Below are 24,943 nucleotides of genomic sequence, written 5' to 3'. Positions count from 1 at the left end.
TTTTGGCCTTATCGTTAAATAATATCGAGGATGTTAAGTAATATCGTTGGACGTTATCGCGCAAAAAGATCGGTTTTTGTTATGAAAAAATTTACATATATATAAATAAGTACAATATCAATTATATTCTTTGCGTTAATTATGTATGTATAATAAATTAACGTATAGAAAGTTATCCGGAGTTAAAGTATCATCAGCGTTATAGAGTTTCAGAAGCGTTTCGAAAACAACGCCAAAGGCCAATTCGCATCACTCATGGATTTCGTTCTCTTTCTCCGATATATAACAGAGAAGCGACAATACCGCAGTTGACTTTCCTGTTTGTTGTAGTATCGAACTTTAATTAAGCTAGCCTCCCTCTATGCGAAGTTTCGTCGCGGATGACGAAATCGTTGAGAGAGAAACTCATCATTTCATGGAATAATTACACTGACAGATATCAGTATACGCGCAATCATTTATTACGTTTCCGTCTGTCATAATATTCAAACTTGGATGAGGAGAGATGAGTAAACAGAAGTATACATATACGTTTTTTTGACGTTTTTGAAAAGAATAATTAATATGTTGGGAGACTTTTTTCTTGTTTTGTTTTGTGAAACTGTAATTTGCGTCTCTTGGATCCTCTAATATTTTAAGAAAAATAAGTCCCTTTCTTCCTTCCAAGTTTTTGTTTTATCTTTCCTTTCTTTTCTTTTCTTTTTCTCCTCATTTCTTCTTTCTCTTGTATTTATTTTAATTTTTTCAGCAGCTAACGTTTTAATAGTATTTTACTACTATTCTAAAGTTCCATTTGTGTCGCATTCTTTTTATATGTTTAACTATATTTTACTCTCTATATATTTTTACTCTCTGTATCTTTTTTTAGAAAAATTATTTGATTCTTTATTTTAATAAAATCTTAAAAAGTTTTTGATATCTAATTTTTAAAAATCCATTCAAGAGATTAATCCTCAAGAGATTAAAATAAGAAGTACTTTAACTCATGATGTGCAGCAGAAGAGTTACATCGTTGACCTGTAAAATATAAAGTTATAAAAATACAATTTATAAATTGACGTATTCGAAATAATTAATACTTGAGAGAATTATATAGGGATATATACATTGAATTTTTTATTCTTTCTTTAAACAGATATATTAATTATTTTAAATCACAAAATAAAATATAAAAAATTTTGTATCCATTACATATTACGCGCTATATTGTAAAATGGTGTACTAAGATTGATATAGATGTTTAATTAATATCACAAATTAATAAAAGAAATAAATAAATTATTTAATTTCTTATTTCGCCAGCGCTTAATGCTTTTCGGAGTATCTCCTCTCTTGTTCATTGTTGCCTTTTCACTTAGCATTCACACAATATTCATTCTTGGAAACATCGTTAATTACAATTGAACACGAACTAATCAAAATATTAAATTATACTTTGCACAGCATGCCTGATATTGATCACGCGCACTTTATGCTTATCGCGTGACGAGAGAATCACGCGAAAAGAATACAATCATATAAAGTTATAACTGACGATGTTACGCAAATTAATAAAACTAATGATTCTCATATAACAGAGGAAATACAATGCTTGTGTGGTGAATAAGATTATTCGCTTTATTGACTGTTTACGTGATAGATTCCGAATAAATTTTGCAAAATACGCTTTTTAACAAATCATTGATATATAAATGCCAATAATTATTTCACGCAATTAACAAATATTAAAATGCGGACTTAATTAGGATCGTATTTACTAATTAAATATATCGTGAAACCGTTTTATTTTGGAGTCTATTAGTTTTATATCCGCGACGTTCTCTTAAAGACTGAGAAGTTCAGAAATCGCATTGACTATATCATCATGAGATATGATATGATATTATATGATATTATATAATGCAACGTATTTACAATTCGACTGATAAAGATAATCGACTTTTTATAGTTTACAAACTTTATAACATTCGAAAATATACAATAAAAATTTAACGTTGCATACCATAAATATTCAATCTTGTGTATCCGATATATTTTAAACATATACCGCGAAATAAACGTATTATTATTAAATGTATTGTTATGCATAATATTATTGTTTTTTATTATTTAATTCGATTCGCCAATTATTCTATTCTATTCAATCGAGAACTGTGGCCAAATTGTATTTACATCAGCAAAAAATTCAAAACAGCGATATGTTTGAATAAATATATAATTATAGAAATAATAATGATAAAAATATTATTAATTATCGACCGTAAATTACTGCCCAACAATTTATGATTTTTGTCCTTTTATTTCGATTTCAACTTGAGATGAATAAAATATATGAAAATAAATTGCCTATATTTTTATGAATTGTTAATTGTAAGAATTAATTAATTACGACTATTCATAATGGTTATAATTATTTGCAAGAAATGATTGTAACGATTTTGAGAAATAATAATACAGTTCACATTATTATCTGCAGATTCGACTCTCGCCAACTCTCTCGACTTTGTCAATTGCATACACAAATAGCGTATTAGAGGTTTTGCGCGTTAAACTTTATTACGTACGTGTTTTATATTGCTATGAAATATTTAAACATTATAAATTATTACACATCGTATATTTTGCTTTTTATATTTCAAATTAATCTTTCGATAAATAGGGAATATTGTCACATGTGTAAATTCAATGTTTCTCTGAAGCTTAAATTTATCTTCGCAGTTTTTACTCAAGCAAATACGTTAGACAATAAATTAGCTTCTTATTATAAAAAATATTGCGACTTAATCGTATTTTCTTGATTTATTAAATTCATACAATTTTTCTTGAATGACACCGCATGATTTTTTTGTCGGTAGATTATATATCGACGATATTTTATTTCGGTATTTGCGTTTGTTATGTTTTCAACAATCGCAAATATTGACGGAACACGCCGCGCATAAATTTTATTTGGTCAACGTACAAAATACGCACACGCGTACACGCACACGAAGATACACATAATCTCGTATCTGCAGTCGCGAGAAATATCAACGTGTTGTATTGTATATTCCGTCACGTGTGGAATAGTTTTATTGTATGATAAAACTTCTTTAGCTATTTTATCATTTATCGGATCGAATGTAACACATCCGTGGAACACGTATAAAAGCATTTCTTCCCTTGCTTTTTCCACTTTTATTGAATATTATTGGATGCTGCACTCAGGCCTGCACGTATTCATGTGATGCACGTTACGAGTGATCATGATATTCCGATTACTGATAATATGCTTTCCATTATTCTCCGACTATTTTTGCCTCCACGTTTTATCTCCGATATATTCGCTATTTATAGATCTTGATAGACAGTGTTATAGATAGTATATAAAGTGCTACATATAGAATAAAGATATGGATAATATTTTACAGACGATAATTTCAAAATATACACGTTCTCTTATAATAATTGTTATTTAATTATACTCATTATTTCTATTTCTTTTTCGCTAAATTTTGCTAATTTTTCGTAATAATTGAATAATCGATTTTATTTTATTACAAGCGATATGCGGTAAAGTATCGAGAATTTTGAAATAATATCGACACTTGTTGCCATTAAAGCAGTAAAAATATCGATAGTCTATTATATTTAAGCATTTTTAGATAACGCATTGTAAAGAAAAATGATCTCATCCCATTCGTTCGTTATCGCGAGTAGAATATCGCGAATTGTTAGCCGTCTGGGACAGTACGATGATTAATCGGCGAATTTCGTGATACGACAACAAAATATGGCAATGTAATGCCTTCTGATTCTACTGACGTGACTTTTTGCATTGCACGTTTAGAGAATATGGAAGTCCGGACAAGATTTACAGATTCACCGTAGTTTGGCGAAAAGCGATTTATTGCTGGCATGTATCGACGTTGAATACATAATGAAATTATTGATTCCCTACTGGTGTACATTAGTCATGCTGTCTATGGACCAAACAATATTTCTGGGAGACGAATTTACGGGGCTCTATTTGTATACTTTTGAGAGCGCGCGAGTCGTCGTTCCTTTCGTTCCTTTTCGTGCGGAAAATTAATCGAATGTTCGCGCAATTTGCAGGTCGTACAAGGCACAAAAAGATAATAATACATGCAGATTCTCAACCGATGCTGAAGATATTCTATCAGGGAAATCTTGCACAGCCGCGTGCATACATACATCACTTAATGGGTTCTTCCATTACACACGTAATGCGAAATCGCATTAGCATCCAAGGAAATGCTTGGCTAAGTCGAAACTTGGAATCAAGAACTGGAGGTTTCTAGAAATTCAGAAACTCAATGGCGATTACGTAGTTTCTCGCGAAACAGCGTGCATACCTATATTCTCCTTTCTTCGTTAATGAACGTAAGGTAATCGGACGGTGGTCATTGTATTCGAATACGTGTGTCTATGAATGCAACGCGCGTAATAATCTTGCTTAATTCGGATAATAACTGTACTTGCCACTACAAAATGTATTTTCCTCGATTAATCAAATTTAAAAAAAAAAAGAAAATAAAAATGATTCCATATTATATAAGGAGAATTATATACATTCGTATTCTACGGAATATAACGGAAAGAGAGAACATTTTACAACGACTGTATCTTAGAAAATACAATAACGTGTACCTAGCGATGCATATATTCTGATCAATCCGTTCCGGCATCATGGAAATGAGAATAACAGAACCGCATCATAATGTCGATACAAAGAGATGCTATATACATCTATTTTCCCTCGAAGCATATTCAGACGAACCGATGTACAATTGGCCAGTACGTTTACAAGAAAAAGCATCCGCTCGTGTTTGGTGAAAAAGAGGAAAACACGTAAACGAGAAAGAAATTACAGTGGAAAATATGTAGTATATCGAAAACATGTTTCATATTTTTGTGCATATATACAATTGACGAATTTAATTATAATCTAATCGGATTAACTTGCTCATCTTTGCATTCGTTGTGCGTCACGCTGTTGAAAATATTTATTTATCAATTGTATTAATAGATTTTGCATGCGTAGCGTTTATGGGCATTAAATTTTACGGTCAAAAATTATACAGTCAGGTCGATAATCGAGTAACATTTGCTACTACTGCTCTGCGCGCATCCGAAACAGCGATATAATTTTCTCTTTGACAAGTGCTTTCGTATTGCCAGAGTCCAATAAAATTTTCATTTTCGAAATACAGGGCTCTCTCTCTCCGCCAAATTGATATTATTGAATTCATCGAGAAAGAGACGAACGGTAAATGCAGTGAAACGAAGTATTTATCACCACATTAAGTAAAATTCGTGCGAATTTTACTTAATGTGGTAATAAATACTTCGATCAACACGTGCGTACGACGACGTACGAAACGATTCGCGTATGAAAATCCCGGCGAAGTATCAAAAGTGTACGAGTTGAATATGTGTAAACGATTGCGGGTTGAAGCGAATGTCTCTCCATTTCTGTCGCAAACACGCAGCGCGGATCAGCTTGGTAATCGCAAGTACGAATTGAACGACACGCACGTCAGTTTAATAGAAGTAAACGTGAATACAGAGGCGCAAACGTACGTAGGTGTATCACGTATCTGTTTCAGACATGTGTGTATGTGTGTACACGCGACGTGTATACACATAGATACACATAGGGATGCGTATCCACGTGTTCCAGTGCAATTTACCCAGGTATGACTGACGCAATGTACATAGGAATAGAGATCGAGCATTAGAAATGCGGGTGCATAATAATAAGACGTTGCAGGAGGGTTGATTCAAGGGAACGACAATTGAACTTTGGAAAACGTAAAGGTTTGAAAATTATTCAGGCGAGATTTTCCAAGGAAAAACAATGATAGGAGAGCTGCGGTTTGCTAATTTTCGCGGCAAACCGCTTCGCCAAGGGGTGCAATGTTAATGCGAGCCGTTATAGATGAGCCGATTCGGAGAATTGACAGCGTAACGGTGTGACATTTTGTGAATTTTAATTCCGTCACCGCAAAACCATTCGCTACTCCTACATCGAGAGACAAAGCAATGGAGATAATCGAAACGGTAATTGTTATCGCGGTCGTTAACACATCGGTGTTAAAGGGGTACCAACGATGCGCGCGCACGTAAACGCATCAATGGAATTGTAAATTGACAATTCCATTTTAGTTGATGACAGAGAGAAAGAGAGGGGGGAGAGAGAGAGTGTGATACAGTCTTCTTATTGAGTTGCTGCCGGTTCAATGGCGCGTTTAATGAATTTAAGCTTCCTCCTCCACTCAGGCTGCTTAGGTCATACACCGTTTAACCATACCTCTGTACACGTAATGAACTGTGATCCAGGTTGATAATGTACGCGACACTGCAACACCTCACAGATTTTTATTAATAGAATATCTTTAATGAATATCCTTATCTCACGCCCCGTAAAAAGATAAATCGATATCGGGAGATTTTAACGTAGCTTTAATGCAAATTACATATACACCGTCATTCTATTATATGCTATAGTTAAATCTCTAAAATACGCAAGAGAGACCTTAATACAGAGCAAAAATGCGTATAATAAATGTATATAGTTGGCGCGAAGAGGATATAAAAATTCTACCGTGTTCCATCAAACTGTCGTTAGGATGCCTTTATGGCATAACGGCGGTAACGGGCATTTGTCGAGCTAGAGTACAGTTTGTGCATTCGAAACGATGGTCGGTAGCCAAATGGAGAAGGGACCGCTTTTGCAACGCGCTCCGGTAGGATATTGCCGTACATAACGCGCGTATATGCATTTTGTTGATTCTGGTGTTACACGCCATCGTACTCTGTAATGTATCGTCAAAGTCGCGTTAGAAACGATTATTGTAAAAGTTGCCGAGGTAAATTGCTGCAATAAATTCGTATGAGCGTCTTATGGATGCGGGAGTAAAATCGTATCAATGCGTCTGATGCGACCAAATTGCACACTCATCATTTATATCTTTCAGAATTTTTTACGTGCAGCGGCAGTAATAATATGAAAAAAACTTTGCATTTTGATGCAACATTTTTCTACGTGAATTTTATAAAAATCTCTGCGATCTACTGTGTTATTGCTGGCGCGAGTGTGGCTGTGTGATACAAACGTGGCCGCTGTTGTCCTAACCACGACATGCCACTGTCGCCTTTATCATAGCATGGTCATTGTAGCCGCAACTACTTGATTGTTGTCATTTCGACATCAAAGCGTCATCAGTAAACAGCGTGTTGTGACCTGAGAGAACTTTTATTCAGCTCCGATCTGCATTCAAATTCATCTCTATCGATCCGACACACCCTTTTTCTCTCTTCTTTTTTTCTTTCGTCAGAATTTATTTACACGACAATATCATTATTTATATGATTAAAATAATTTGTAAATTATAATATTAGCGAGTCATAATTAGCGAATTATAATAAATTTTATTAATAAATTATATATTATATATTATAATATTAGCGAGATATCTGACATTTTATTTAATATATAAATAAAATATATAAATAAAATATATAAATAAAAAATTAATTTTGATGTGTAGCATATGATACATGTTGTAAATAATATGCTGCATATTAATACTTTATGTATTCATTTTAAATGCTAATGTACATTTTATTTTTCTTATGTATTTTAAAAATCTAGTCCAATTGATTTGATCTGGTCGATTTATATCGAACTTCTGCAATCAGCACGATTAATAACTTCCAGATCGAGGACTAACGGGTTAACAGGGTAGTTGGTTCGTCGGCTTTCGTGAGGTTTATTGAGCAAACATTGGCTGAAGTTGCGATTGCGGAACATCGTATTGCCAAAATCGATCGCTTTAGGCGACAGGGGACTGAAAAGGGAACAATCATTGTGATGCATGCGGTTAGACGTCGCAATTTTTGATTTCCCTCACTGATTCGTCTTGAATTTTCTTTTATTTTCTTTTTTCCACATATGAGTCAGCGCATAAATATAATAAATATTTAATATTATTCCCAAACAAGTGTGTTTCGCGTATATGCGACAGATTACATTGAAAAGTTAAGTGTAGGAAGTTGGTTACCGTTAGTTTAGGATGATCCGAGGAAGCGCTCGCGAACTCTTGTTTGCTAAGTTATCTCGTAGCATCGATGTTATCAGATAATTCTCGCGATCGATTGATTACTTGCATGTCTTAATAAAGTTCCGAACTTGTACTCTTAATAAAATTAAATTGTAATATAGACGCAAATGCGAAAGTTATATCCTTCCGTTATAATTAACAAAATAGAATACCACAGCAAAAATTCGAAATAAAAACATAAATCTGTTTGTTATTAAATAAAATTTTAATATAATTAAATATATTTAAATATAATTAAATATAATTAAATATAATTAAATATAATTTTTTGACATGATACGGAAAACTTATCACTGTCCCGATTGTTAGAATTTTCATAGCATTTTATTTTGTATACGATACAAAAATATGAACACAAGAAACTCTATGGATCGAAAGAACTTGAAGTATTTACAACGTGTTGCGTTACTTCCGTTTGGTTGATCGGTTTGTGGCGATCATCTCGATCGCACGTCGTCCACACCGACTGGAAAACGAGAAAATTTGAGCGCTTCGTTCACATTTCGCCTAGCGATGCCGCGATAGCATACTGATCGTTTCTAGCCCCCGGTGGTGCTCGCAATCTACGTGTCGTAATTTGCTCAATCGTTCGATCTCTTTCTGGTCCAGCAGTCTTTCCCTGCCAATCGGCCGGATCGCGCTATCGAGTGGGCGGATAGAACATTAGTTATCGGTAACAAGCGCGCGGAACAAGTACGTTACAACGTACCGAGGGCATGTTCTACACAACCATAAAGTGCGTCACACCATACTATTTGTGCAAACCTCACCGCGCCTAGGTGAGGATTTGTTTATCGGTTCGTGGACAAGGATGCTGAACAGACCATATCGAAATAGATCGGATTCGCCTGTGATCGAATTTTCCAATACCTATGTAAACCTTGTGCAATTTGCGATTATTGCCGATATCTGTGCGATTTTTCAGCGGTAGCAATTGAGAAAAATAATCGATCGATCACGACGAGAAGAATAAATCCTTCTCAATCCGATTGAATAATTGAATTAGAAAGGATAAATATTCCTCGCATCTCCCTGACCATTTTTGCTGACGCGGCTACTCCGTTTTTCAGCGACGCGACAGCGTTTACTTTCGGTTTTCCGGTTACCGGAATTTCTCTTACGGTCATCTCCCTGATTCGCGCTGTCTCGTTGATTTGTACGTAGTTTCGTAGTTTGTCTAGTTTAAACAAGCGAGCAGGTAGAGAGATACGACAGACTTTTATTCGACGCCGCAACTCGTTATCAACGCCGACATCTGCGCTAGATGGTGAAATAATTTGAAACTTGCGGATAAGCGACAGGTCTTCGGTTACCGCGTAACCGAAGGAAGGAAAACTGAAAATTGCTTGTCCCTTCTTAGTTGCACAGGGGAGGCGAGATCGCAATCGGGGAGGAGCACAAAGGTCCCTTATCCTTTGCCGGCAGGAAGCGGATCGGAAAAGAGGGAGAACGCTGTACGTGGAAGGTGACAGCCAGTGAAAGAGCCGCTACGGGATGTGGAGAAACTCCAAACTTGTCGATAGATTCGTTAGAGCGAAACCGAGGGATGGTTCTCTTGTGGAAACCGGGCCGACTGTCGAGACGCGCACCGTGTTTTCCACCCCGAATTTCCGGCCAAATTGAATCACGCGGAATTTCGCGGTAACAATCTTCTGTTTGACTTCGAGCGACTGGTTGATTTACTTCGTACTTGGGATCCGCGCGTCCTCGTAACCGCACAGGGCCTGGCGATTTCATTTCTCTCATTGAACGGTTCCGAGCTTCTTCAGCACATAACTCGATCACGGCGTAGATTGAGAAGATCGCGACGCAGCAGCCATATCAATGCTGAAGGATAACTTCTTGTTAGTAAATTTTTGCGAATGCGTTATTGACATCATTTTCTATTGAAATAATCAAATTTGATATATTTATACGTGAAATACCTATATTTAATAAGAAGCAGAGGAATACATATATTTCGATACTTTTATATCATAATAATTTATGATGTTTGTATAACAATGCGAGATATTATTACATTGTTTTAAATTATCTCTTTTAAGATGAAACGTTTATCGATAAGATATAAAGGGTGTAACCAACGCAATACATTTATAATGTTGTAAATAACAATGCACGAATGTATTATTCATAAGTCAGCGCATATTTTTGATTAAATTACCTTAGAATTTCCAGATGTCCTCGTTTTCGCAAAAATGTTCTCCAGTTAGAGCATCCATGTGGATATTTCAATTTATCCAACTTTCGTATATTTACACAGTCTGATTAAAAAAAATTTACATGTACTTTGCTTAGATTTGCCGTCGTGCTTTTTGTACAATTTCAATTTCACGTGGCTTGTCTGAAGTTTCATATTGTAGCCTATTCGAAAAGGTGCGATTCCCTAACATACAGCTTACACGTGCATGGCACACACATTGATTTCTCTATCGTAGAATGTTCTGTGTACTGCAAACTCAAGTAGAACAGACGCAGAAAATGAGAAGTTGGCTTCACAAGGCGTCCTGAGGGAATCGTTTGATTTGGCAGGAACATTTGATGTTCAAGTAGACCGATATTTACTGATGTCTGACAGTCTTACTTCGTGTTTGTATTAATTACTACATACTCGATCGTTTATGCATCCATGTTTTTGTAATACAATACAAGACATCGACGATTAATCTCACATGAGATTGTTGCGTGCGTTAATGATTTATCTGTCTTGTACAACATTTTCATTAAAATGATGATTTTAATTTAAATACCAACATTTGTTTCTTGTGTTTGCAGTAGTACCGGTGCTTATCAACTTTGAGAATAGAGATGAGTTGAGGATTGACTACGATGTTGAGTTGTCTTTCGGCCGTGGTGGCCTCCATTTTGGTTCACCAGATACGTTTTCTGTGCACCGCCAATACTTTGGGTAAGTTATAAAAAAACCACTCTTATAATATAGAGGAGACTGCTTACAACGGTAATAATTTTTATCATTGAATAAATAATTGCTACGGTAAATTCAGTGAATACAAACATGAAACTAATAGAATTAAGGATTAAGAGCGTGAAATATTGAAAAGTGAATTTAATGATACATGTGTGCACGATATTTTTACACCATTGTTTTTACTTAGAGAAAGTTAGTTTTTTATCAATGAAAAATATGGCAGGCGCAATTGCCGGAAAAGGGAAAATCAGATTATATTCGCTGAATAACGAGCCATGAGCTGAGCGGTCGATATCCAGACATTGTCCTATAATTTTCCAATTAAGGCATTGGATTCTCATAAATCCATGAGCACGGACGGCTTCCATAAATTTGACGCCGTACCGTACGACAAACCGCGGTTGAACCGACGTACTTTTAGATTCGAGGCGGCTTTTACAACGGTTGGTTGAAATGCTGAAATTGAAGGGAAAGAAGAACGACGAGAATCGTGCAATTGGTCACGATACTTCTGAACGGTACGAAAGTCTGTTTTCCTTTGGCAGAAATAATATAGGGCACTTCCGGAATGTATTGGATCTGGGCGCGAGAGCTTGCTGTCTTTGTAACGCGAAAATATATTACAACAAGGCATCTTGAGAGAATTCGTCGAAAAGTGCTTGTCCTTATTTCTGATGTACATATTCTACAAAAGTACGTATCCGAGCCAATTTTATTGTCAACGTTGCCAATTCGCTGTTGGATCAATCTATTTTCTTGTATCCTTACATTTAATTAGAATTTAATTTTAATTATAATTTTCTTCTCTCGTTCACATTGTTCTTCCAAGATGACTATATGAATTTTCTCACGTGAAACGTTAAATCATTTTTACCGACGATTTCTTTCAGATACACGTTATTTTTTGCGTCGAGACGTAAATCGCGTCTGCTAAAGTATCTAAATCGTATTTCGAAATCCTCGCTCGGAGTTTATCTCTGCCGTAGAGATTATGTGCCTCGTCTTTCTAGCGGATATTAGAAGTCCGTTCGCCTCATTCCTTTTCCGGAGCGTCTCTCTGCAGCGAGAGAATTCAACTTGTTAGATTGGTGTAAGCACGGGGAGAGGGTCCTTTTGCAGTTACCAGAGCTGATATATCTCTCGAGGATTATCCCATCGTTCTACAAGAAATAGTTAGGTCGAGACCTTGAGGAACGAGGATAGGAAAGCAGCGGGGAAAGCGAGGCAATTCGTCAAGGCAAGGCGGAAGGAAGCTTGCTCGTCGCGCGCGAGGGCGATCAGCTGAGAAAATAATTTTAAAGTGCATCTTTCTCACATAGTCGAGATTTCTCGGATCCTTGTGGAAATGAGAAAAGGCTCCCCGGCCAAGTCCCACCGACTGTTGAACCGAGTTCGTGCGAAGCAGCCGGCTCGCGGAGAGAGCTAGGACCGTTCGAGAATCGTCGAGTTTGATGGAGAGAGATATTGCCATTTCCCCTTGCGTGGCCTTCCCGAATTCTATCGCGGTTTTCTTTATTTTTCTACACTCCTCGCTTGTCTCTTCCAGCGGCGCGGCCTTTATAAGAGACGAGATTGCACGGTTTCCCGGTATCGTCTCGAAAAACGACGACGTCGCTGGGAAACTGGCTTTATTACCTCTTTCTGTTCGATCTGCGCATACTGTGCCAAGCTATGTAAAGCTATGCTTATAAGACGCCTGGTGTCTTCGATCGCGCGCGAGAATAGATATGACGCGGCTGCGGAAATTCTACCGAATAGCGTTGAAATGTAACGATATAACATTATCGTATTATCACTTGATCTTTTTTGCCATGGCATATTGGTTACGATATAATTAAAAATCTTAGCTAATTTCCGATAAATTTCCGAGTCTTTTATATATTCATTAAACTTTGAGAATAGACTTTTTTCTCTGCAAATAATTATTTATCTTGTATTACGGGTAATTTCTACTTCGATAGATATACACGCATAATACGACCATTGTTTGCAACATATCTCGTAACGGGACGTTTACTTTTGTCATATGTGTCTGTATGAATTTTCGAGGAAATATTTATTCAGTGCAACGTAATAAAAACAAACAAACGGTATTCGTATGCGTTCTAGCACGTCAAAATTATTTCGTGCTTTTGCATTTTAAATGGAAAAACACATGTATGTTGTTGCCAATTTATGTTAGATTTTAACGAATACGATTTTATATATTTATTCTGTCGCATTATAAATAAAATATTTCAGTAAAGTGATATTTCTTATTTAATCGTATTATAAATAAATATTTTTTAGAGAGTTTGTTATAATGTTTCTGTTATAATGTTTATTAATATATATGTTTATTTAATATATAATGTTTATTTCATATAATATATAATAATATAATTAATATAATATTGTATATATATTGTAATATTTAATATAATCTCTCTGTTATAATGTTTATTGACATAATAATAATGTTCTGTTATATAATGTTTCTGGTGTATTTAGAAATTTGCCATTGGTTACGCAGCTTTATAAGGAGAATATATTCGCGCGTACCATCTCAGAAAGTTATACATAGTCGCGTGTGCTTTCCGCTGATAAGGCCATTCAACGTGTCAGCAAGTAAAAGGATTCGCTTCGTCATGCGTTGCATTAGAATGGAAAGTGAAATCTTTTCCAATATCATACACAAACCGTATTATTTTTTCGAATGTAAACTTAATCTTTTGACGATTTTGCTTTTCAGAGTGGAAATGCGAATATTTGCATTTTTTTAAGTTTTCTATTTTGTCGTCGATGAAAAAATCTGTATCTGTGTAAAATGTAAAAACGATAATTAATCATGTATCAGAACGAAGAAGAGGGAAGAAAAAGAAATGTAGAGAGAAAAAGTAAAGCAAGTTTTTTTGCTTAGCTTTTATCTTTTTTTCGTTCTTCTATTAAAACGTAATTTCTGTTAATGAGAAAAAACATGCACATACATGATTGTAAAAAAATGTATATTTAGTAAACACGATAATTAAAGTCAATATTGTTTCGCTCTGATTCATCTCTGGATGAGCGATGAGAAATAAATGCGCAATTGTATGTCAACATTGAGCAATTAATGGATATCAGGGGATTTTTCACCCAAGATGATCATTTGATGTGCTTGTTTTTCTCAGAACGAACCATAGCACACCAAGGGATGCAATGGATGCTAGGGCTCGTTCTAACTATTAGCTCATGCTGCGAAAAACGCATACGGTAGAAGTATCTACAAGAAACCAATCCGACTGGCAAGAAACGTAGACTTAACTATTCCTGAAGGAAAATATGCACGTCAGCATTAAAAAGGAGACGTTTTACAATAAGAAATCACTAAATTTAATTTAACTTAAGAAATATCCTAAATGAAAATAATTCGCTAACTTTTATCAGAAACTTAATCTTCTTTCATTGCAGATAAATTAAAAATTTCTCTGTTTGCTGATTTGAGACACTTGATATCTCACTTCATCTATTTACGATTGAGTTTCTGTCTCGATATCTGAAATTTTTTCTATTTTTTTTCGTAGTTTTCCTAGTGTGCGTGAGTTTTTTATTTACTTTTTTTAAAATATTGAATCTATTGACTTTGAAAACAAGAGGAGAATATTCTATTTATTTTACACATGTTAAGTTACATATTTATTTTAGACAAAATTTGATCATAAATTAATCCTAAAATAATTCCACATATTTTTCGCTATTTAAAAAAATTTCTCTCTTTAAATTTTGTTACAGGTGCGAAGCCGTTTCCAGGATTTGAAAACTTACCGCGCTCAATTTGGCATGAACTTAGTTCACCTTTCACAGAGGTAAGTTGCATTTATTGTCAGACTTTTCAAGTTGCTAAGTTAGAGAGAGCTCAATGTGTAATATTTAAATTCTCTCTAGAGTAAGTCTCGTTTTATTTTCAATGTTGTATCACTTTTTGAAACAATATAAGTTTTTTTTTTAATATTTTAATAAGATATGAATATAATATACACTGGCCTTAATAAAATTGTCGAAATTATATTTTAAAAATAAATAAATAACTGATATAATAGCATATTTATAGCATATTAATATATTTTTTATATTTAATATTAGTTTTTATTATATTTTTTGAATAATTCTCTCGCCGCAAAACGCGTTTATTAATATAGATAAGTTTACTCGTGTCATCAAAATATTTACGTTTCAAGTTGTTTTTATGTATAAATCTTTAAAACGATAAATATACAACACGCTCGTACGGTGAACGTTTGAGCATTTTATATTTACTGTTTACTGTATTTTGGATGAAGTATTATATGTATTTAGGATTAACTACGTAGTGGTTATAATACACATGGTTTGTGTCGTTTTAAAAGCAAACTCTGGTTTCTTTAATTATATTACAAACATTTTAAATAATAGAAAGTGTGCGGATGTAAATTTCGATGCATTTCTCACCGTAGGTGTATGAAGTGGAGAGTTTCGTGACTGAAACAGGCGGCACTCCTGAACCGAGGCCATTTTTCGAGGATCCCGAAAGCAACATTACTGTACAGCTTGGTACTCAAGTCTACATGCACTGCAGGGTACAAAATTTACAAAATACCCTTAAGGTAAGTTATATGTTTTTATCTTTCGAGAAATATTCACCATAATATATAAACTTCGATTCATGCAGTTTTTATTGCGTAATCGAATATATAAATATTTCTGATTAATATTTTAAAATTCATATTCATATATAAATCTTTGTGATATTATTTTATAATGTTATAATTATTTTATAACATATGGAAGAATGATATTTTATTGTTAAAATCTTTTCAAAACGTTTTCGTGAATAGCATACGAGTATGTATACATAAACGAATATGTACACATAAACGTACGTATGAATGAACGTAACATTTTCAACGTATGCGATGTTACATTTCCTTCTAAAATTCAAGCACTCTACATTGTTTTATGAAGAGATCTTGTTGGTTTTCTCATCTCTTCTCTCTCATGTGCAGCTACTATAGCGGCACTTAGCTCATCTTAATTCTCCCAAAGGAAATTCCACGAATAGCGGTGGGATATTTTCCTCCCAATTTTGTGGCTATACTGCTCTATCACCATGATATAAATAGCAGTTATAATATCTTTGCGAACTCTTTTGTATTTTTTAAATAGATCTCGTATGTATTTATTCAATTTTTTTTCTATGAGAAGTTAGTTTGTCTAAAAACATAAATTATTATTGCATCCTAGGGTATCTCGCGTTAAGAAAACATTTGAAATCAATATATGAATAGTTTAGTTCGATATTTTTAGCTAATTATATTATTTTTAGCTAATTATTAACTGCTATGTGTCATATTTTAGTATTTTTTTTTTTCAAATTTCGTTATATATAACCAAGTTATTAATAAATATAAATGAAAAATTAGAAAACTGGATTTTGTGAAATATGATATGATATTAATATTAATATTAATGTCAGTAAAATTTTGCAAAGATACTGAAAATTTACAAATAATGAGTAATAAACTAAATAAATTATATATTGCTCATCTCCAACAATTGCTTGATGTTTTTCCCCGGAGCTCTTCTTCTCTTATTTCGCCGTTCCCTCATGAAACTTACATGATATTTATCGAAAACATAATTAATTACGATCTCGCGCACGTTAATTAGTAAAATATGATAGTTGCTCGGTGCATTGTATAGTACTCTCAATATTGATCTCACATGATGCAAATCGTATTATATTACGATGAAAGAGCAACGTGGAAACTATGCGAAAACTACGATTGCACAAGTATTACGATCCGCTAAATATCCGAAAATCACGTTACTAAATTCACGCGCCGTTGGTGATTCTAACAAATAATATATATTTCCTATATATATGCTTTTACATTGATTATATTGTATTATAATATAAATGTAAATAAATACGCGAATTAAAATTAAAATTCCGCATAATTTAGTACCTGAAAATACGTCTCTCTGATATACGTTACTTACTATTCGCGCGATAGATTTCGATCGAATAAATCACGTAAAATATGTGACACAGATCTCGCGAGATATACCTACTATTATTAAATGGTCGATATATCACGTCTTGCTATTACTTGAATCATTCGATTCAGCGTATATATTATTTCGCGTATTTCTGAATCCGAACTAATGGAAAAGATATAATTAAAATAAAAAATTCAAAGCGCGTAAATATAATTTTGATTCCAAGTATATTTAAAATGATTATCGTATAATAAACAATTTATAATTCAAAGTAACAGAAAATGGAAATTCTTACAACTGCAATAATAGAATGTTTAATTTAATCTGCTCTTTTATCACGTTACATTTTTCCATGTAAATGTGATTTACATTATGTTTTAATAATATATTCGTTAGTCTCATATAAGGTAAAAAGGAAAGTCTCTCTCTCTATTTTAATAGTGTTTAATATATTCGCGAAAAAAATTTATTTATCTCTTTTTTGGGATATATATATATATATATATATATATATATATATATATATATATATACATACATATAGTCATCTATAATTAAAGTTTCTAGATTTCACAAACACGCAAAAATAGAGAAATATCAAGATATATTTCTAAATATATTTTAACGGAGATTCTCTTTCTTTCTCTTTGATATTTATACCAATATTATTTGTAATAATGATTTATACAGATAACAATATTATCAGGATAGATGTAGTAATTTCGGTATATAATAATACCTATATAATAATAATAACAACCTAATAATAATAAACTACCTAATATAATAATATTAATATAATAATAATAATACAAATCATTTTCGCTCGAAGCTTTGTGGTTTAATTCCTGGAGGCAAACGCATTTGCCATTTATGTAATGTTTCTTCGCATGATACTGTTTCTGATCGATATATACCTATCGAGCTTAAAGCTATCTAATCCCTGACATATAAACGTAACGAGAGCATTCAGCAGAAACTAGTAGTCGTGAACCTTTGAAACAGTTTCGAACTTGATATTGCTGAAGCTCTTAAGACAAGTAACACTTTACTGTCAGCAAATACCAATATTGACACAATGACAAATAATTTCACTCTGACTTTCTAAGGAAAAAAATATTTATTTGCAATAATTTCATAAATGTTGAGTTTTCTATTTTATTTTTTAAAATTACTATTATTAATAGTTTGCTTTCGTTTCACTTTTTTTATAAATGATAGTTATTAAAATTCATATTAAGGCACGCGACGAAAATCACTGATCCATCTATTTCAACTACAAACCACTTTATATGGGAAATGCACGTTTGTCGATACATCGTTTATCATAAAAAAGAATAGCGTAAGTGCACCGTTACATTTACGATATATCGTGATCTATAAATCGTTGCTGAACTTACCAATCTCTCGAGCAAAGCTCGAGTCGTGTAGGAAGCATTCACAAACAGTGTAGTGGAACATTTCGCTCGTTGGTTCGCGAGTGCTTGAAATTCAATCTTTCTAAGTGGGAGTGCGATGGGTTGGGTGAAACAAGTTGTTTCATATAGTGAGATGAGAATTGTATGCATTTACCTGCATCATTTCGAATTTTTGAGCTCGATTTAAGAATTGATTTGTGATTTTTTTTTTAATTTATTGAGAATATATAAAATAAATTAAATAATATCAACTTTACACGTTATTACGAAATTAGGATTGTCATATCATGCCATATTACATTACGCAAATAAATATATTAAGTTAAAATTCTAATAAACACACGTGTCTGATCGATAGATGATTAATGTGTGCTTTTCTTTATAAAATATGCTAAATATTCTCAAAACTATAGAAGGGGCCTTTTAGGAGGAATTTACATCATGATCGATATTATCATACCGACTTTATCGTAAGAAATTTCCCGTCTTAACAAAAGTTAATTATTCCTAATATTTATGAGGCACAAGTCTAGTCAAAATTATATATCTATATATATATATATATATAATTTTTGTATTTAATGTTATAAACCTTAAATAATATAAATCACGTTATAAATAAATATTATATATGTTATAAATAAATATTATATACATGACGTGAATTTAAAAATATTTTATTAATAATTTATTAGATTATATATACATATATCACATAAATAATACATTTTTGATATATTTAACGAAAACGGAAAGTTATTTACTTTATTTTGTTTGACGAAAAAACAACTATGGGCCGGCAACTTCATTAATAGTAATAAAGACCCGTTTCTTTTCTTACGATCAATAATGTTAATAAGACGGTTGCTACTTTCTAATGAAGAATCCATGAATTTGCTGTTCCAGCTGTTTTATTCTCAGTCGCCTAGTATCGGGCAAGTACGAAGAATGATTGACTAAAACTACTTAAAGACAGCCCACGTCCGTAAGCTTCCATCCGTTGGCTGATGAAATAATCAATTTATGTAAAATATCTCGGCGTGTATATTTTATCGGCATATTATGTACACAGTTATATCAAACTACTATTTTATTCTCATTTTAAAATTTTAAATTCGCATATATGTATACGCTCAAGTAAAAAACTTGTATTATATTCATATGTTAATCAATAATCTCATTAATTAATTTCATCCTCTGAATGAAACAAAAAAATATTTGCAAAAATTATTTATATTTCATAATCAATTACATATAATATGATTTTAATTACATTTTGTTATTTTTTTCGAAATTATTTTTTTATGAGATTTAGATTATTAAGTGTGAGAATCGTAAATAAGTAAAATAAATGGGTGTATATAATTTGAAGTTACTAGTGCGATGCAAATAGCTGCGGTTCTTATAAGCAGAACTTCCGTACTTTGAATTGTCTCGAAGTCGTTTCGAACTTTTTCCCGTTTTCGCGACTTTTTGTGCATATAACGCGTGCGTTGACCAAACTTTTAACGGCATTCTCGTCTCGCCATATTCAAGTTTATAATTAGCTCAACGAAAAACTACTAGTATATTAATTATAAGCGAGCCGAGACTTTCCCTATAGTGATATCTGATATTATATAAATTAATGCATCGCTGAAACAAATATAAGTAGTCGTAAGTCGAAAAAAAAAACATTGCATTTAATACATATGTAAAGAATATTATTATTTACAGTCATATACGTTATGCAAATAATATATCACTCTTTTTGGATTAGTAAATCTGATATTCATATTCACATAAATCTGTATTTCATAAATTATATTCGTTTACAAATATTCACATATTTTATAGTATATTTTATTTACAATTAGTATAACATTCAATTATATGCGTATTATTCTTTGAGAATATATTAATGTATAGCGCGGTAGATTTAATACATCGAGACACATTCGAGAAATTTATTTGCGTTATAAAATAACATGCATTAAATATTTTGATTTTATCATATGTTATAATCTTTTCAAAATTATTAAATCAATGACATAGAAGTAATTTTAATTAATTAAAGTAGAATCCTTGTTTGATTAAAAGCTCTCTCTTGGGTTTTGTATGTTCCATTTCTTTTTCTTGTATTATTCTCGAGAGAGTTGAATTGTTAGAAGTTGCATAGGATTAGTATATAAATGGAATAGAGTTGTAAGTGCTTCTCAATTATCCACTCACACTGATTCGTTTGTGTGCATCAATTCCAAGGGGAATCGCATGCTAGATCGTCTTTCTAGTAGTGCAATATTGTGACTCACTGTGATATTGTTTTTTTAAGTTTGAGAGGAATACTTGCCTTAAAATAATATTGGAAGCCAAATAAATGCTTTCTGAATGTTACAGATACATAAATTAGAAATATGAGATTCTAATAATTCAATTCATATAACACACATAATTATAAATATGAAAATTTACATATAGTTACATATGTATACATATACATATGGTTAATATATACATAATAATATATACATAATTACATATACATGTAGTTAATATACAAATGCATGCTGATAATTATTGAGAATATATTATTTTATGTGAATATACAACGAGCCACTGAAATTGAAGCTTGAAAACAAAATTGTGCCTGGAAGGAAATTACATATTTATTTTTTTTATTTTTGATCTAATCAAATTAATTGAAACATTAACATATAAATCTGCAGTAATAATTAACAAACAACATAAAATTTTACATTTTTAACATTTTGCTTAAGTTTTTTAATTAAACTTTATTAAATTTTCATTTTGTAACGTTATTCATCTTTTTGTTGTTAAAATTTTCTATTATTATGTAGAATATATAACTTCATATTCGAATATATATCCTAATATTTGAATATCCATTTTTTTTATTATATCGCTTTCTCTGTTAAATGCAATTATCATATTATCGACGTAATCGATTCCCAGAGAGGATTGAATTATTAAGCGTTATGAGCTGGTATATTACATCCGCGCGAGTCTTGAGCTACGGTTCATAGCTCAAGACTACATGTATCTGCAGCTGCATATGCCGATACATGTGGTTAGGAGGATGTGTGCCTTCGTACTATAAATGCCAGGCTGCGCGCTTGTGTACGAGATTGTTATAGTCTACCATAACGTGAAAATTATGAAGGAAATTGGAAAAGAGGAAAAAGAGAAAAAGGAAAGTCTGGCAAAAATCTTTAATATATTATATATTTTTATATATTAAATTATATAAAAATACATATAATTACACATATAATTTAATGTATATTATAATTATATACATATAAAATATTTAATTTTATGCATAGAGAGAGAGTGTGTTTATGCGCGTCCACGCACACGTATGACTTATCATATATCATGTGCTTTCTGCATCGCTATATTTTTAATTAATTATCTGAGCAACTACTTCATTATTATACGTAAGTCGCGAAGAAAATCTTTTTGTGAGTTCAGTAATAGCGTATAATTATGCCAGCAATTACTCGTTGGTGTTTCAGAGCTTTTTCCTATGAGATATATTTTGTTCTTCTTTCCTTGGAGAGAGAGAGAGAAAGAGAGATAGAGAGAGAGAGAGAGTTTCGTACCATTTTGCACTTCGCATAAATTATTTTTATTTAATTATTTTTCACCTTTCAATTTGCGTTTGCTTTGTCTATTATCTTGTATTTAGTTCACCTCGCGTCATCGCTGATGAGCCTTAGCAGCTTCTTTCCTTCGTCCATGGGCAAAGTTTTGCCGCACAGCTCGTCAATAAGAGGTACAAGGATTAATTAAAGTTTCGCAAGCGTGATTCCCCTTCGACGATCCTTTTCCAACGGTGGACAATGAAGTTATTTCCCCTCGTTTCCCGTCCTTTTCAAGATATGCGCGAATTTGCGCGCTTCCCCGATATGACGCCATTTTTTTTTTCAAGTTTTGCGCGCAATTGTCGATGACACGGAGTTCGATTGCGGTTCTCTCTCGTCGTTTCATCGATGAACTAGCGAATCCAATTTTCTTACCTTTGTACCCGGCGATCCGAATTCCAGTTAGAACTGACTTTACGGATTTCGACAAGCGTCAGAGATCACGGTTACCCGAAACGAGATCTCTACCGTTAAAGTTGTAACCACGTAACTCTCGCGCGTTTCGCGGTGATTTAAGAGACTTCGCACTTAACCAGAGAGAGAGACTAACGAATTCCGAAACTTTAAGTATTCCAATACTATTTGCTATTTAGCATTATCAGTCACAAATCTATATTTTTAAAGATATAAAAATATTAAAATATTTACAAATGTTAAAAATTCTTTAGATTTCTAATATCAAGGTAGCAAAATGCAGATTTGAATTTCAAACTGGAATATTTTCAAGAGTTTTTACTTTTGTCAGCAGCAAAATAATTGCTGTATTAAGTAATATTCAGAAATGTTAAATTTCAAACGTACAAAACATTTAGAAATTCAATATCAATGTTGAATGGTTATTTGTCATGGAAAACGTAATGGGAAATGTGTAACATTTTCAAAACCGTTAATTGCATAGATATAACTTTTGTTTTTGCGAGTTTATTGGATGGTTTTGCGTTTAACTTGAGTGATAATTGATTGACGCATGAATATTTTCATTACATTCTTTGACATACTTTCAAATATAAAATGCGAACACGTGGCTAATGGAATATAAAAGAGGAAGTCGCCCATGTGTGGTATATCCGGGATAAATGTTTGCTTATAATGGAGTAAATAAACAAACAGCGTATTGCCATGTATTGATCAGCAACCGAAACATTGAATATATAAATCATTAATTTGACGAATGTCCGCGTATACTCGCGTGCGAGAACAAGCGTATCTATGAATATTTTATGAATAAATCCATCGTATCATCAAACTATCCGCGCACCAAACACCGAGTGATACGATAACACTTTAGTTAAGTATTGACGATTCACATTAATAGACTACCTAAAATATAAATATATAAAGAGTCGCTATTATATAAAGTTTAGAGAGTGCTAATATTTGCTACTCATCCATTACATATTTTAACAGGTAATTTGATCTTAAGTTAATCTAATAAAATATATACTTAGCAGAGATTGAAGCGATTAAAAGATGCGATTGCGCTAATCTTAGTTCGCGGTTAATTTTAGTCGAATCGATAATGCAGTTATATCGCAAATATATCGGTCGATGACAGGATGAGATTTCTGAAATAATGCGGCTGTATGCTTGTCGCAGCGTGGACAGACTCACGTGCTGCTTTGACGTTTGGTTTGCGGCTTAATTTGCATGTGATAAATGCGCCAGCACGGTCTGTTCCGCTTTCACGGATGGCAGCGGAAACGCGGTCTTCTGCACGCATAAATGCAAAATCGAAACTTTGGTAACCTTTCACCTCTTGTGGTGGCTCGGCTCCGATGACCAGCGGATGGCCGTTCGTGGCATAACTTTACCGCATATTTTACGCGGTAAGCACGCTTATTACACTTAACATGCGAAGCGATACGTAACTATGCTAATTATGAACGCGAGAGCAAATGGTGTTAGGTTTGCACGTGCTGAGGTATTTAATTTATATAAATAATTTTGGAAAATTATGAGGGAAAGATGAGAAAAAGAAAGAGAAAGAGAGAGAAAGAGAGAGAAGATTTATAGCATCTGAATAACAACGCATAATTTAATATACCCGGTTGTAAATGATATGCTTGTGGAGCGTCACATGGAAATCAAGTTAAATGTTGCGCAGGCGACTTAGACATAAACTTACTAAGATGTAATTATTCACTGCTGAGTCCTTTATAATAATGACAAATGACTATTCCTTCCGTTCTCGCTCTGTTCTCTATTTTAGGGTACGTTTCCAGAGAAAGAGAGGGAGAGAGAGAGAAAGAGAAAGAGACAGTTGTAACGGTAGCTGCAATGCGCCTATAAGGATTCTTCTAACTTCTCCATTATTAAACTTTCGTATGCTGGATCATAAGTATCGGGATAAATTGTTTCGACGTATTATCAAAGAAGAACTTGTACGATATCGCATCTGGCCTCAATTTGCTGCGATTCATGAAATTTGTACATGATGCGTGAATACAATTACCTCTCTCATATTCCGTAGTATTAATTAAAATTTGTAGATTCTGCTGCGCTGTGTATTATTTCGAGAGCACATTACGAACGAATCGGGGAAAACTTTAAATTATACCTTCGCAAAGACGAGGCTATTTTTCTTTTGCAGCAAGACTGGTATATCGATTTCCGTTCTCCCTGTCTCACAATGCAACAACGAAAGAAATTAAAATGCTGAAAATATTCTATGAGTTTATCTCCTTGGCTAAATTTGTCGAAGCTGTCAAAACTTTTTTTGTTTACACGCGAGGCTTTTATTTGCGCTTAACAGGAAATGGAAACGATACAATCGATTTTAAAAATACGGACATATATTTGCGTCAGATAACAGCCGTTAACGGTATAACT

General features: G+C 33.0%; 1 protein-coding gene across 7 annotated transcripts in view; it reads left to right on the top strand.

Moving 5' to 3' along the window:
- Nucleotides 1–24,943, top strand: part of LOC145964822 (zwei Ig domain protein zig-8) — a 116,067-nt gene that overhangs the window by 24,566 nt on the left and 66,558 nt on the right. For all 7 annotated transcript variants that reach the window (XM_083087991.1, XM_083087987.1, XM_083088003.1 and 4 more), the window contains 3 exons: nt 10,902–11,034; nt 14,806–14,879; nt 15,507–15,656. In XM_083087991.1, coding sequence (XP_082944117.1) covers nt 10,956–11,034; nt 14,806–14,879; nt 15,507–15,656 — 303 coding nt within the window. In that variant the 5' untranslated portion in view covers nt 10,902–10,955. The remainder of the gene's footprint in view (nt 1–10,901; nt 11,035–14,805; nt 14,880–15,506; nt 15,657–24,943) is intronic.

The sequence above is a fragment of the Camponotus vicinus genome, unplaced genomic scaffold (assembly GCF_025532165.1).
Source record: "Camponotus vicinus isolate PSW18456_S1 unplaced genomic scaffold, iyCamVici1.0 SCAF_1, whole genome shotgun sequence".
Taxonomy (NCBI): Eukaryota; Metazoa; Arthropoda; class Insecta; order Hymenoptera; family Formicidae; genus Camponotus; species Camponotus vicinus.
The sequence above is the reverse complement of the archived record's forward strand: the minus strand, read 5'-3'. Positions and strand labels throughout refer to the sequence as shown.